This window comes from Dicentrarchus labrax, unplaced genomic scaffold, assembly GCF_905237075.1.
Source record: "Dicentrarchus labrax unplaced genomic scaffold, dlabrax2021, whole genome shotgun sequence".
In the NCBI taxonomy this organism is placed as follows: domain Eukaryota; kingdom Metazoa; phylum Chordata; class Actinopteri; family Moronidae; genus Dicentrarchus; species Dicentrarchus labrax.
The window spans coordinates 4,610,449-4,623,979 of NW_026136703.1; the positions used below are offsets into that span (position 1 = coordinate 4,610,449).

Sequence of the window (13,531 nt, forward strand, 5' to 3'; positions counted from 1 at the left end):
TCCAACTCTCATTGACGTGCGCACAGTAACAAGAACAACAACAACGCTCCACTAGTGTTCTAAGCCCGGGCTAAACAAGACCAGATGTGAATGAGGAACATGGTCTCTGTTTTCCCCTGTGCCTTGGTTGCTCGTGGCATCACGCTTCCTCCGATTGGCCCTGACAAATTGATCTCAGACAGAGCTATTTGAAAACTATTGTGGAGTGCATTTCATTCCTCAAGGCAGTTCTTCTTTGTTGTGACCCAGTTATTGTGGACTGGACTGCCTGATGCATTCAGTCTCCATGTGAATGCGGAAGTACGCAGCTCAGGTAGAAAGTGGAAGGATGAAACTAGGAGAGTGAAATATTCTGAAAATAATGCATAGAGCACAGAGTGAGTATGGTGTTGTCGTAGTCACAGCCCCGCCTTGTTCATCACACCCCATTTTGGAGAAAATAGCCAACAAGCTGATGATTTCACTGCTCCTAGCAGCTTACCAGCAGTGAGGTTAAAATGTAAAGATTGTTAAGATGTTGGTATAGGCGGAAAGGTTTCCAAAATCATCTGCAGAGCATAAATATTCTCTGTGAATTCTGCAGCTGTCTGCCCCAATAGTTTTTGATATTTCTCATACGTATGTGGAATTTTAGGCCTGATGGTGCCTCTAAGGTTAAAGGGTCACTATAAATATAAGGTTTCATCTTCCGAGAAGCATAAGTATTCATGGAAAATGTGATGGAAATCTATTCTATTTATTATTAGATATCATAGACAAAAGTCTCAATTGAAGCAATTTTGACCTGATGGCAGTGCTACAGGAAAGGAGAGTTTTATTGGAGTTTTTTTTCCAGGTTCCAGAGCTCTAAAAAAACCTTCCACATCCCTCATTGATGAGTTTAGTAAGCAGGATTATAGGAGGAGTATAGCTATGTAGTAAGTTGATATAACTCTCTGCTGTCTAGCTAGCTGTGTAGCTTATCACTATTTTTAATTAATGTAGCCGCTACATCAGTTTAAAAAAGTGCTAATCGTGGATAGAATTGATGCAGCTGTTGACTTCAGTCAACATAAAGACATAACATTTATTAAATTGACCTATTTCTGTACATATAACTGTACAACAACTATTCCTTGCAACCACTACTGCAGCTTCCGTGTGACCTGAAGATGGCATTGGTGGAATGGATACGTCATTCAGTAATGAGTGGTTAGGGAAAAACAAAATCAAATAAACCCCCCTCCTAACCACAAATCAGCTAACACAAACAGAATGTCAGGCTGAATAAATGACCTGAAAGTGAATGATAATTAAGTGTGATTATAAGGCCACTTCAGGGGACCGTGAGTATCCGTAAGCTTCTTGACAATTTAGATAGTAGTTGTTGAATGTGGGACGGTCAAGCCAGCTGACTGATATTGCCATCTAACACGGTGGAGGAGCATGAATATAAACACATGTCTAATGTTTGCATCACAGTGTTTGCACAACAGTGTATGGGAGTCAAACTTCCGATTGCGGTCGGAATTAAAACTGTGGGTTTCAATACGCGCTATTTATGTGCCCTTAAAGTAGAGCTGTACTGTTAACATTTTTAAAGTGATTCTAAAGTGACTCAATTTGTCTTTGTGTCCATGCACAGGAGCAAGAGGACCCCAACAAGCTGGCCACCAGCTGGCCCGACTACTACATTGACCGTATCAACTCCATGGCTGCTGTAAGTCACACAAACACAATGTCTATTCTGATTTCTGTTCCCTAGATGAATGAATATTTCTTGCCAACTTTAATTTTACTTTTACAGTGTAATTCACAAACTTCGAGCATTTGACCACCACTGCTAAGAGGTCACTGTTCACTCAGTCATTCTTTCTCAGACTTCTCTCTTGGCTCGCTTTTTATCGCCTCCCTGCTGACTGCTTGTTATATTCGCATGACCACATTCCTTCGCCGTGACCCCAGCATTCACACACACTGTGATGACAAACAGGACATTTAGGCACTCAGCAGTTCAGTCAGTGGGAATGGCTGTCAAAGATGCAGGAGCAAAGCCAGGATGACAATATTCATTATTTCTAAGCAGCATGGCTGCCAATAAAAACAGCACGATACCATCATAGACTGTCGTCTACGTCCCATCTCATATCAGTTTAAACACTACTGCTGTTATGTAAGTTGTATTATTTGATTGTACATTCGGTCACTGACCAATCTGTGCCAATGACCTCTGACCCCGAGTACTTATGTGGACGACAAGTTGGCTCCCAAATGTTTGGAGATCATAAAACATGACATTTTAAGAGGGGGTCTTTAAGGGTAACATGTAAGCATGAAATTTAGTGACTAGCAAGTCCCTGGTGAAGACAGTCTTACAATTCCAGTGAGAGACTTCTCAACATTCCGCAAGGTTGATTTTTTTCATCATCTAACCAAAGAGACCAACGCTTAATACGTTTACAAGTCTTTCCAGGCTGCAGATCAGATAAACTGTTCAACCATAACTTACGCAGGCCACCATAAACACGGAGCCAAAACATAATGGCATTTAATATGTTTATTGCCATGTTGTTTGTTTCTCTGGCATACATGCCTGTAGCAACAACCCGCGTTGAAGGTTGCTATTTTTACAGCTGTTTTTGTTTACTGGCTCCACTCGAGGGAGGAGAATGAGCTACTTCTGGAAGTTGCACCGGTACCTGAGCTCAGCGCTGAAGTCTGGAGAAATAATTGTACTGTCATTCTTGTAAAGGCTCAGGCAGAACACACACACACACACACACACACACACACACACACACACACACACACACACACACACACACACACATACACCGTGTTGACGGTATTGTCAAGAGAAAGTGCTGATTTGTGAGTTAAGATGAGTCTTTATTGATCCCCAAAATATATGGGAAGATATAGAAATCAGTCCAGTGTGCCAGTCACTGTTGCTACATTGATGCATCAAATACTAGTTTGTATGTTTTAACAGATAAAACACTAAATAAAACACAAACAATAAAGCAAACAGACAAAAAACATTAGTAACAGTAATTGAAACAACAATGGCTGAAAAGGACTATTCTGAACAAGTGGGGAATAAGGTGTGCCTGGTAGAAGATCTGCAAGGTACCTGTGAGAATCCACCCTCTCCACTTCCTCTCCCTGGATGATACTCAGGGACTGGGAGCCTCCTGTTCCTCTGGTAGTCCACCTCCAGCTCTCGGGTCTAGCTGCTATAGAGCTTCAGGTGACTGTAGTGGCACCTTGTGATGCAGCTCTCCATCAGTTCTCTGTACTCCTCCATGTTGTCTTTATTGATGCATCCAACAATGAAGTTGCCAAGTTTTTTTTACTTATCTACTGAAAAAAAAGTAAGTCATATGTATACAGTCTACAGTGTATAGAGTCTTTAAAGTTGGAGGGGGGAGTTTAATTTGACAAATTAAAACAAATGTCACATTGCGAGCAAATAAAATTATATTGCATCAATGGAAGAAATGATTTTGCATACATGCAAAGAAGATAAAAAAATATGACTGTAACCGATTTAAATAACTCGTTGAGAAAGATGTTTCTGCTGTCTCCAATCCCCTTTTTACACAAGCAGCCCCTTGTTCATCCAAGCCCCAGAAGTCTCTCTTATTCACCATAACTTGACCAATTTCCTCCCCTTCCTGAATCGTTTTTCATTCCCACTATCAGTCTTCCATTTTCTCCACCACCGTGCCCCAGACAGCATCTTGACAAGAGCACATTTTAAAATTTGGAGGTGCTCTGCCTGTACATGACTTCATGTCTTGGCTGCCGGGTGAGCTCACCAGGGGCAGCCCTTCCACAGTAGCTGAGTTATTGGATGAGCTCATATTCGCTCTGCCGCCCGGAGAGATTATTGTACAACCAGCATCTTGATGTTCATTCATAAAACCACGTTAGAGCCCTGAGGTTGTTCATTGGCTACAGAGTGATAATTCAAACGTCCTTGTGACTCTGACGAGACTTTCTCCAGCCACGCTGTGTCCAATCTAGATTTAGAGCTCCTTCCTGGACGGGGTTCTTTCTGCAGATAGACAAAAAAAGGAGTTTAAAGACAGAGACCAGCAGTAGAAGAAACATGCAGAACTCAGCTATTGCAGTTTTGCAGACCATAAAATAGGTTCATAACACTTGAAAGCATTTTGTAATGCTGATTTGAGTCCCTATTACAGTTACTGTTGTTGCTGTAAATTGATTTATTTTTATTTTAATTCAGCAGCTTTAGTGAAGCCTGGTTTAAATTATGTATATTTGTAAAAGTTAAATTGCACCTATTATTAGAATACGTTTTCAGCTTGTCATTAGCCTTGTATACCACGAACTGATCAATTGTGCGCTCATATACATGGAACAGTATTTAAATGTTTTTCACAGAAACTATTATTTTTAATTGAAACTTTAAAGCAGCTATAATCTATATTTTTATAATAATGTATCAAATGGCGTTGTAAAAAAGGGGTTGATGACCCATCAGTGAATTATCACTTCAATCTGCAGAGACTGTTTATAGCACGTTTCAACACATTTTTGTGTCCCACCACAACTTTACTGTTATGGTTCATTCTCACTGCTCTCATAGTGCATTTTTCAGCCACTATTTTCAGCAAAAAAGCTGTCAAAACCCACTGTGACTTATCTGTCTAATATAAAACAGCAGACAGATGCAGTTGGAGACTAGCTGGTAAATGAGGAGCTGGATATTTCCCTCAGGAGTTTGTAGACACCAAAAACAGACCTAACAACAGAGAGTGAATATTAGACGTACATTTAGAAACACAGCTCCAAATGAGTGAGCTGTGTTAAAATAACATTGTAGTCTTTATCAGTACTTCAGTCAAACTTTAGCAAAGTAAAGCTTCTGTATTTGGAAGTTATCGCCAGCTTACAAGCTACATTGCTTAGCTGTGACCTTAAAAAGACATGATGGCACTTACTGTAACTATCATCTTAGACTTGCTAGTTTTGATAATGCTATATAACTAAGCAAAAGAATATTGCAATGTTTTGGAATGACTGGCTTTCATGAGTGGTCGTTGGCATTTCAGTGGAAGAAAGCTGTTATTTCCACTTGTTTCCAGTCACCAAACTCCACTCAATTTCAGTTGTTAGTCTTAGCCACATAGGAACAATAGGATAATCGCTGGGTTTCAGCTAGCATTTTGTTAGCTTAATTAGGTTTTGTGATTCTGACTTCACGTGATTACTTTAGTTCAAATAATTATGTTTGCCTTCATTTTTATTGGACAAATGCTTTTGTACTTGGTGCATCAGCGACCCACATGGTCTAAATTAAGGTTTGATGAGCTGCACTCATCACTCCGTCAGTTAACGCACTGCCGACTAGCTTAAAGGCATCGTTCTGGCTCTGGGGGGCACTTCCCATAATAGGGATTTAGGGAAGTACCTTCTGCTGGTTTACCAACTGGCTATAATAGTATCCTTATGTGAATGTTGGCCACAGGTACAAATGAGCTTACAAATAGCAGATGTAGGAAGGAGCCATTTGGCTAGACTCGTTGACACGGTGAACTGGCTCGCAGCACGACCAAATCATTCACTCTCCCCAACACTTGTTGTGTCCAACTTCCCATTGACTATGAACATATTCGTTTAGAGAAACAGGAGCCAGGGCCTTTACTTCTTGGCACGGGGTCCCTGAACCATCTGGACTTGAGGCTAAGTCGACGCGATGGATGTTTTGACTGCACTGTTTCTAGATTAAACACTCGCACACACCGGACAGACCAGAGCTGTTGTTAGGTAGTCAAACATGGGGTCGGGCTTCAGCTAGCTAGTGCTGTTGGTTCAAAAAGTCCTGTCTTGCTGTGGAATATTTGAACCAAAATATGCCTTTGTAAGGGTTTAAGGATTGGAAAACAGGGTCACATTTAAGCTAATATTTTTTCAGGCAAATTAATGGGCAGTCACTATGACTAGCTTCCTCCACTGCTGAACCTTAGCACTTGGCAGTGAGCTGCCATGGAAAAAGCATGGAGAGGCTAAACAGAAGCCCTGTGGCCCTGACTAATGGGAACACAGCAGCTCTTTGATGTTGCTGAGGGGAGGCTTTAAGTGATGCAGAAATGTATTAACACCACCACCGGCCTAAGTGTTCTGTTTTTTTGAATCATTTATTGTGAGCTTGATTGGAGCTAATCGCCCGCATGACTTATTTTGGCATGTCGTATAGCTTCAAACAGTTCTTTAAAAGGAAAATGTCATCGGAAGGGGGGAATACACATGATCTGTTTGGATTGTGGTGCTTGAAACATTAGCCTACTAATGAGGCTCTGATTGTCTGTGATGCTAGGACTAACTGAAACAAGCACATTTGCTTGTAAAGAGGAGGAAATGTGTACTGTTGCTGTTTAATTGCTGCCAAATTAAGATTAAGAAACAATGAAAGGCTCTTAATTAAAAGTGAAAAATACAGAATTCTTGCCAGCAGGTAGCTTGCCAAATTGTGCCTTTTATTAAGCCAAATTTCAGCGATAGCCTATTAATCAGCTGTCTTACCTCTTAATTCCATTTTCACTTTAACTTACCTTACCTTTCCTGCAGATGCAGACTCTGTTTGCCTTTGATGAGGAGGAAATGGAAATGAGGAACAAGGTGGTGGAAGATCTGAAGACAGCGCTTCGGACTCAGCCAATGAGGTAAGTGAATCTCTCCGTCCAACTAGACGCTTTCCTCTGCTGCAGACAGCGCAGAACTCTGCATTGCTCGCTTCACCTTCACAATGTGCATTCCTGCTATCTGACCTGTTGAGGTAATGCCAACTATATAGCAGTTTATAATATAACATGCTACAGAAAAGATCTACTTTCAGTGAAGTCTGTCTCTTGTCACGGCTGGAGCAGGTTTAATTACTTCCAATTGGAAGTCGCCCAATTAATGTTATTTTAAGATCTACACTCCTATTTTTGTCTTCCTTGGACATGGTCATCAGCAGCTGTTAGGCCTCACTCATCACCACAATCAAACATGCTACAGACATTGAACAGCCGACTAATACAAACCGCCTCCGTCTCCCCGTCAGCAGCCCCTTTAAAGCTGTCCATCATCCTGTGCCAGTCATATGATGCAGTGATCTGGACCAAAGCGGGGGTGTTGAGTTTTCTCAAGGGGAGCTATGAAGTGACAGACCTAATGTGCAGAGTGACAGAAACCCAGAGCAGCCTTATTGTCTGGGTCACGTCTGGGTTGTGTGTGTGTGTGTGTGTGTGTGTGTGTGTGTGTGTGTGTGTGTGTGTGTGTGTGTGTGTGTGTGTGTGTGTGTGTGTGTGTGTGTGTGTGTGTGTGTGTGTGTGTGTGTGTGTGTGTGTGTGTGTGTGTGTGTGTGTGTGTGTGTGTGTGTGTGATTGTGTGTCTGCGCATGTATGGGTATCCAAACCACTGTAACTGGGAGTAGGGCTGGTAATCAGCTCCCAGACACATGCAGTAAGTTGTTTTGCCAAAATAAAAGTCTGTGGAACTGTAGTATGTGAAGTTGAGTCTAAACATCTTTACCTAAGAACGAAGTGGATAACGTTTAAGTAAATGTCATAAATATATGGATCATTGAAAAAACAAAACAAAAGCAAATGTTTCTCACTCACACACTTACTTAACCGTGTGATTTTGAGGTACTATAACAATTTAATGGTAAAGTTCTCAAGGAAACCTTTTTGAAATCAATTGATTTCTTAGAACTCATAGAACTCTGAATGAAGGATTTAAGCTTTTATTACCCTCATGAGTTATATTTAAACGAGGGAGAAAAATTGGGGATACACTCATTAAATGTGATTTATCACCTAAATCTGCACTGATGCTATTCCAGATGGCGACTACAAATGTGGCGTGTGCACCCAGTGTACATTAACTGTGCTGTGAAAACGGACTATTTCAGGCTTTCATTGTCGGGAAAGAAAAATTCTGTTAGTGGAATACTGTCTTGTAACGGCATTTTACAACACACTGTCACAATATTTCTTTATTGGTAACCCTGGTGACGCTGAAACTACATTGAATAATTACATAATACAGGAGCTGCAGTTTCCTTATTTAAGGTGACAGTTTTCTGCACATTGCTTATTTTGGTGTGAATTTGTAAATGTTGTGTTTCAAGATACGCAAATGAATACTTCCTAATCCAGGTGCAAATTGTTGCATACAGTTCAACTGTAAATATGATCATGATCATAAAATAGTTTCGACAGCATGTGGAAATGGAGAATATCTACCCGAGCACAGTCAGATACTTCACGGCGATATTGATATTTCCATTTCTCTAAGTCTGCAGTTTTTTTGCCACTCTGTTTGTCTCTTACTCATTAACCCCTTGTATTGTATTCAATTGTACTAAATTTACCTCATCAAAAGTGGCTGTAATGAGTCAATCAGCACTATTCAGTAATGCACCTGCACCCATTCTGTTCAGAGTGAGTTAATGCTCATTAGCACGCAGATGTTTTCAAGCACTGTAGCAGTGACGTGGGTAGCAGGTGTGTCCCACAGAATATGGGTGTTCAGGGAAAACCCGGGCGGTGTGTTAATGTCCCGCCAAGTCTCGCATTTGTGACAAATGGGTGGCTAGAGCAAAAAACTAGAGCACAAAACATGACTTTGTGCTTTAGTGCTTAGGGAACTGTGTGGTTTAATGTGGCCATTAGCTTCACTTAAACTATGTGTCACCTCTCAGTCCCTGTGTGTGTGTGGGTGGGTGGGTATACTGTATGCCTTTATGGCAGCATTCTGGGAGACATGGCGGTGTCTGCCTGCATTCATCTTTGATTCATGCCTGCCTTTGGATGACCGCCTGAATTGGCCTCCCCCCCTCCTCCCCTCTGGCATTTCACAGAGGCAGCTGGGCCTGGTTGTGAAGAGGTGCCCTTGTGCTCTCTGCCCACTCTGCAGGGCCACAGGACCCAAACACATGGTGGGCATGCAGGGTGCCAGGCAGAGCACACAAAAGCAGCACATTGTCAGCAAGCCACCCACTGTTGTCACTCTCACTCACAAGCTGATTATGAGCCACTGAAATGACAAAGTGACATGTTCTGGTCATATGTTCTGCTGTGTGTTACTGTATATGAAATGTCATTTTGACACAGGCATATTATTATTTAAAGGTGTATATTTTCTTTATTATGCTAACCTTAGCGTGATCTAATTTATTGAAAATATCTGCTTTGGGTTAACAATTTCAAAATGAAAAGTATTTATACAGTGCCATATTTTTGGTTTGCGACCCCTTAAAATAAAGAAAGGTCTACTTATCACATCTTATGATTGTGGTGTGGACATGAGGTTTAAGCAGTTCAAGCAAATTTATTTTTTATACTGACTTATTAGACAGATCAGATAATCCCTGGCAGTTCGTCGTGCCATGTTAGTTTACCTTAAAATGAATGTGATAGCCTGTACAATTATGTAAAGATGCCAAATATGAAAGGAAAAGACAAAACTGATATTAGATCAGGACAGGTCTTGCTGAAAGTGTGATTTTGGATATCAGAATCTGCATTGGGGGAGAGAAAAAGTTGGATTGGTGCATCCCTTAGCAAAAGTATTCAGTGTGTCTCAAGAAAAAAGCAAGAAAGTAAAAGCTGCTCACTGGTTAGCCGCCCGGCCACAACTTTACTGTTCTGGTTCACTCTCACTTTTCTCAAAGCATTGTTTTTGGCTGCAGCAGGCAGCTGTTGCTGAAAAGTTCTAAAAGCTCACTATACCTGCTCACAGCTGGCGACTAGGTGGTGAGCAGCTCTAGGAGCATGCTGCAGCTAAAGAGTCAGTTATTTCCCTGAGGAGTTGCTAGAAACCATAAACAGAGAGTGAATATTGGACTTCCATCCATCAGGTGGACACAAACACGACTGCAGTGTATCTGTTACACTGTGTAGCAACATGTCAATAAGCAGCTGTTTGCCAGATCAACTTAAAAGGTGATAATATATCAATGCTGTGTTTACAACTTATTTCTGCTGCCAAGGAGAGAAAAAAAATCCGTTATTGTAGGTTTGATCAGCTTATGATCCCCCAGAATGAAAGAAAAATGAATCCTCAAACATCTTAAGACATTGGTTAAAACATTTTTTACCCCGTGTGTATTTTCACACTTTGATGGTGGAGTGATGGGCTTCAATGTAGGGGCGCTCCGGGAGAAGTTAAGGGTTAGGGACCTTGCTCAAGGACACCCTGACGGTGCTCAGGAGGTGGAGCTGGCACCTCTCTAGCAACCAGCCCACAGTCCAGACTGATGTCCGGACTGTAACCGACGACCCTTCTATTCCCCAGCCAAGTCCTTACAGACTGAGCTACTGCTGCCCCAACAACTCAATGTCTTGAAAATGACAAGCATTGTGGGTAATGTAGGAAATGTGAAGTCAAGTAGGCAGGATGACATACAATGAAATCACAGCACTTCATTACAGAGCAGCTGGACTGTATCAAACCTCCAACAGCGAGAGGCAGCAGGCAGCAGGTATATTCTTGCTATGAGTGATGCCGTACTTCATCCGCCTTTTACCAGAAATTGTTTTAATAGTCATAATCGTTAAACCAATTTAATGGCCCAGATGTCTTATTGATTAATCATAAACAGCCATAAAACTGAGACATTTGGAAAATTGGCTGAATTCACAGCTCATCTCATTTTCTCCGCCAGTAGTTATTGCTTTGTTTACCCGCGAGTCAAATGGAGCTTGAACCATCACGCTGGGGTTGTGTGTTTACTCACATAAAGCTGAATCTCTACTCAAGTGGGCATATGTGGGCCAATGTGCAAACACAAACCTCTACACAAACTACATTTAAACATTTACACTCTCCTGTGGTATTTTAACTTCACCATTAAGTGTACTTACATAAGCACTTCCGACCTATTGGCTCATCTCCACATCTGCGCTGATGTTTACGTCCGTGCAGATGAGCACACTATGTGCACAGTCTTGTATCTAAGACGTGACCTCAATCACTGTCATTTCCGTGATGAAATGGCTGCAGGAGGACAGGAAATGAAGCTTTCCTGGAGGTCGCTGAGGCCACGCTGGCCCAGAGTGCACTGAAGTCCCGGGCTCATGTCGGTAGAGCATCACAATGCTTCCCAAGACGGCTTCTCTGGACGTTGTTTCTGCAAATCTCTTCCAGCAAGAATATTGACTTGAGTCGACTGCAGCCGCTCCCCCTGCTCCTGTGTCAATAGCCTTTTTGGACGATTCGCTGCCACCACATGCAAATATTATCCTTCAAAACATTTTGCCGCCGGATCTCACAAAAGGTTCCGCTTAACAGAGAATGAACTTTATATCTGTTTTCATACATTACCAAATATATTAGTGGGGGAGCAGAGTATCACACCTTTACAGTCTTTGGATGGAACAGTGTTTTTGCTTCTTTCAGAGTGCAGATTTCTCACCCCTTGGTACTTAGCATTTAAGGGAGAAATGGAGAGAAATGAGCGCCAGGTGGTTAGATACAGTCAGGTGGAGAGGGGGAGAAACTGAGCATGCCGGTGAGGGAGGTTTGTGTTGGAATGGCAATAAACATATGGAGAGAAGGACAAAGGTGGTGGAAAGGGGGGCTGTATTCTGCTCTTACTTTGATCCCCAATAGGTTTTGCTTTTCATGTAATTATATACATCCTGCTTAAAACCATATACCTACATACATAGAACACAGTCAGAGGGAGGTGAAAAGTTTGTCCTTAGTTTGGTTGTTCAAATGTGTACTAAGGCCAGGGTGCTAGAATATTTAATAAGAATATTCAATAAATGCATTAACATGTCAGCGTATACACTAGCTGAGCTACGTCATGCAAACAAAAATGGAACAGCAATGACAATAAGACACTGAATTGTGCAACAAGCATACGTAAATGAAATTATCAGCCACTTCTCATTGAATAAACGGCAGAATAAAGCATCACCAAAGCAGAAAACACAGATGTATGAACAATACACAGCGGCTGATTTGGGTCACTTAGCATGCTCCTCAGGTGGTGCATCAAAGCTGTGATTGTGATTAATTAAGGTTGATAATTAATTAAGGTAATGATGTACATTTACTCATGTACTTGAGTATTTACATTTGCTGCTAATGTCTACGGCTACTCCACTACATTTCTTCCTTCAAGATATATTAAACTTTTTACTTCATTACATCTATATGAGTAGTTAGTTTGCAGATTCAGAATATTTATACAAAACATGATCAACCAATACATCTACCCAGCAGTGTAAAAAGTAGTTAAAATAAGCCCCAGCTGCAACATTATGTATGCTCAGTGATCAGTAATTATAATCTAATATTATACTATTCTGAAATGGGTCATTCTGCATAATGAGTGCATAATGAATGCAGGACTTTTATTGGCAACAGAGTGTTTCCACACTGTGGTATTATTACTTTTACTTGAGTGGAAGATCTGAGTACTTACTCCATCACTGGATGCAACCGTTTTTTTAACCTATGCCCAGGAACAATAATGGTAACATTAATAATAACCCATTATGATGCCATCCTTAACTGTGTCTCCCCTCTGGATCTTCTCTGCTTCAGCTGCTCATTTGGCTCCTCTGTTCCATTCTCACACAGTTTATCAGGACGTTACTTGAAGTACAATACTTGAGATAAAAATAAATAAAATGACGGTACAAAATAAAACGTCTTTGTTGCAGTAACGAGATTAAATGTAATTCATTACTTCCGCCCTGTGGCTTTTTAAACCAGTCACAGGAGCCACTGTGGAAACATGGCCCACAGTCTCTCTCTCTCAGTCTTTCTCTCCCTGTAAAATTAACAATAAACCCGAGTCCATAAGAGCCATTCCCTCCATGCCATGATATACACCTCGCAGATGTTCACCTTGGCCAGGGGTTTTATTGTGATCTGTATATGTGTGTGTGTATGTGCGTCAGCTTTATGTGTGTTGCCCTTTGTTCAGCTCTTATTTTACCACACGTATACGCTGGGCCTCCCATCAAGTTAAATTTATTTGAGTGAGAGCCGTGGTGATATCGTATGACTTCTCTTCCAAGCGCTGCCGACACCTCGGTCAACTAGTTTAAAGCAGCACCTCTGAAGAACCTCCCGGGGCCCTTGTCCTCACTCAAGCCCTTTTATAGCAGAGCAAGACTTTGTGTGTGTCCTGCCTGAACGTAGGTGAGTGGACGTTTGAAAGAGATGATAGTGTGTGTGCGAACGTGGTGATTAAATGAAGGGCGGAAGAGAGGCAGAGAGCACATGATTGCATGAGTGTGTCATACGTTTCTATGGTTAGGCTTTGAGGCAAGAATGAACTCTCGACCGACTGTCTGCCACACACAGGGTCACCCACAGTTCAAAGATTGTTTTGCCTGCGCAGCTAAAACCTCGAAAAAGTCCAGTTGGTTGGAATGAATGTCTGATTTGAAATTTCAGCATCTGGATTAGTTTCCTGCTCATTTAGAATATTGTCTGCCTCTGGTTGAGGGATTTTACGCTTTTTAGATCAATGGAAATTACATGACCCTAAATGGATTCTCTGGGTTTTGTT

General features: G+C 41.5%; 1 protein-coding gene across 3 annotated transcripts in view; it reads left to right on the plus strand.

Moving 5' to 3' along the window:
- The window catches only part of daam2 (dishevelled associated activator of morphogenesis 2), a 99,269-nt gene that overhangs the window by 54,135 nt on the left and 31,603 nt on the right, over positions 1-13,531 (plus strand). For all 3 annotated transcript variants that reach the window (XM_051393135.1, XM_051393148.1, XM_051393141.1), the window contains exons 4-5: positions 1,625-1,699; positions 6,577-6,671. In XM_051393135.1, coding sequence (XP_051249095.1) covers positions 1,625-1,699; positions 6,577-6,671 — 170 coding nt within the window. The remainder of the gene's footprint in view (positions 1-1,624; positions 1,700-6,576; positions 6,672-13,531) is intronic.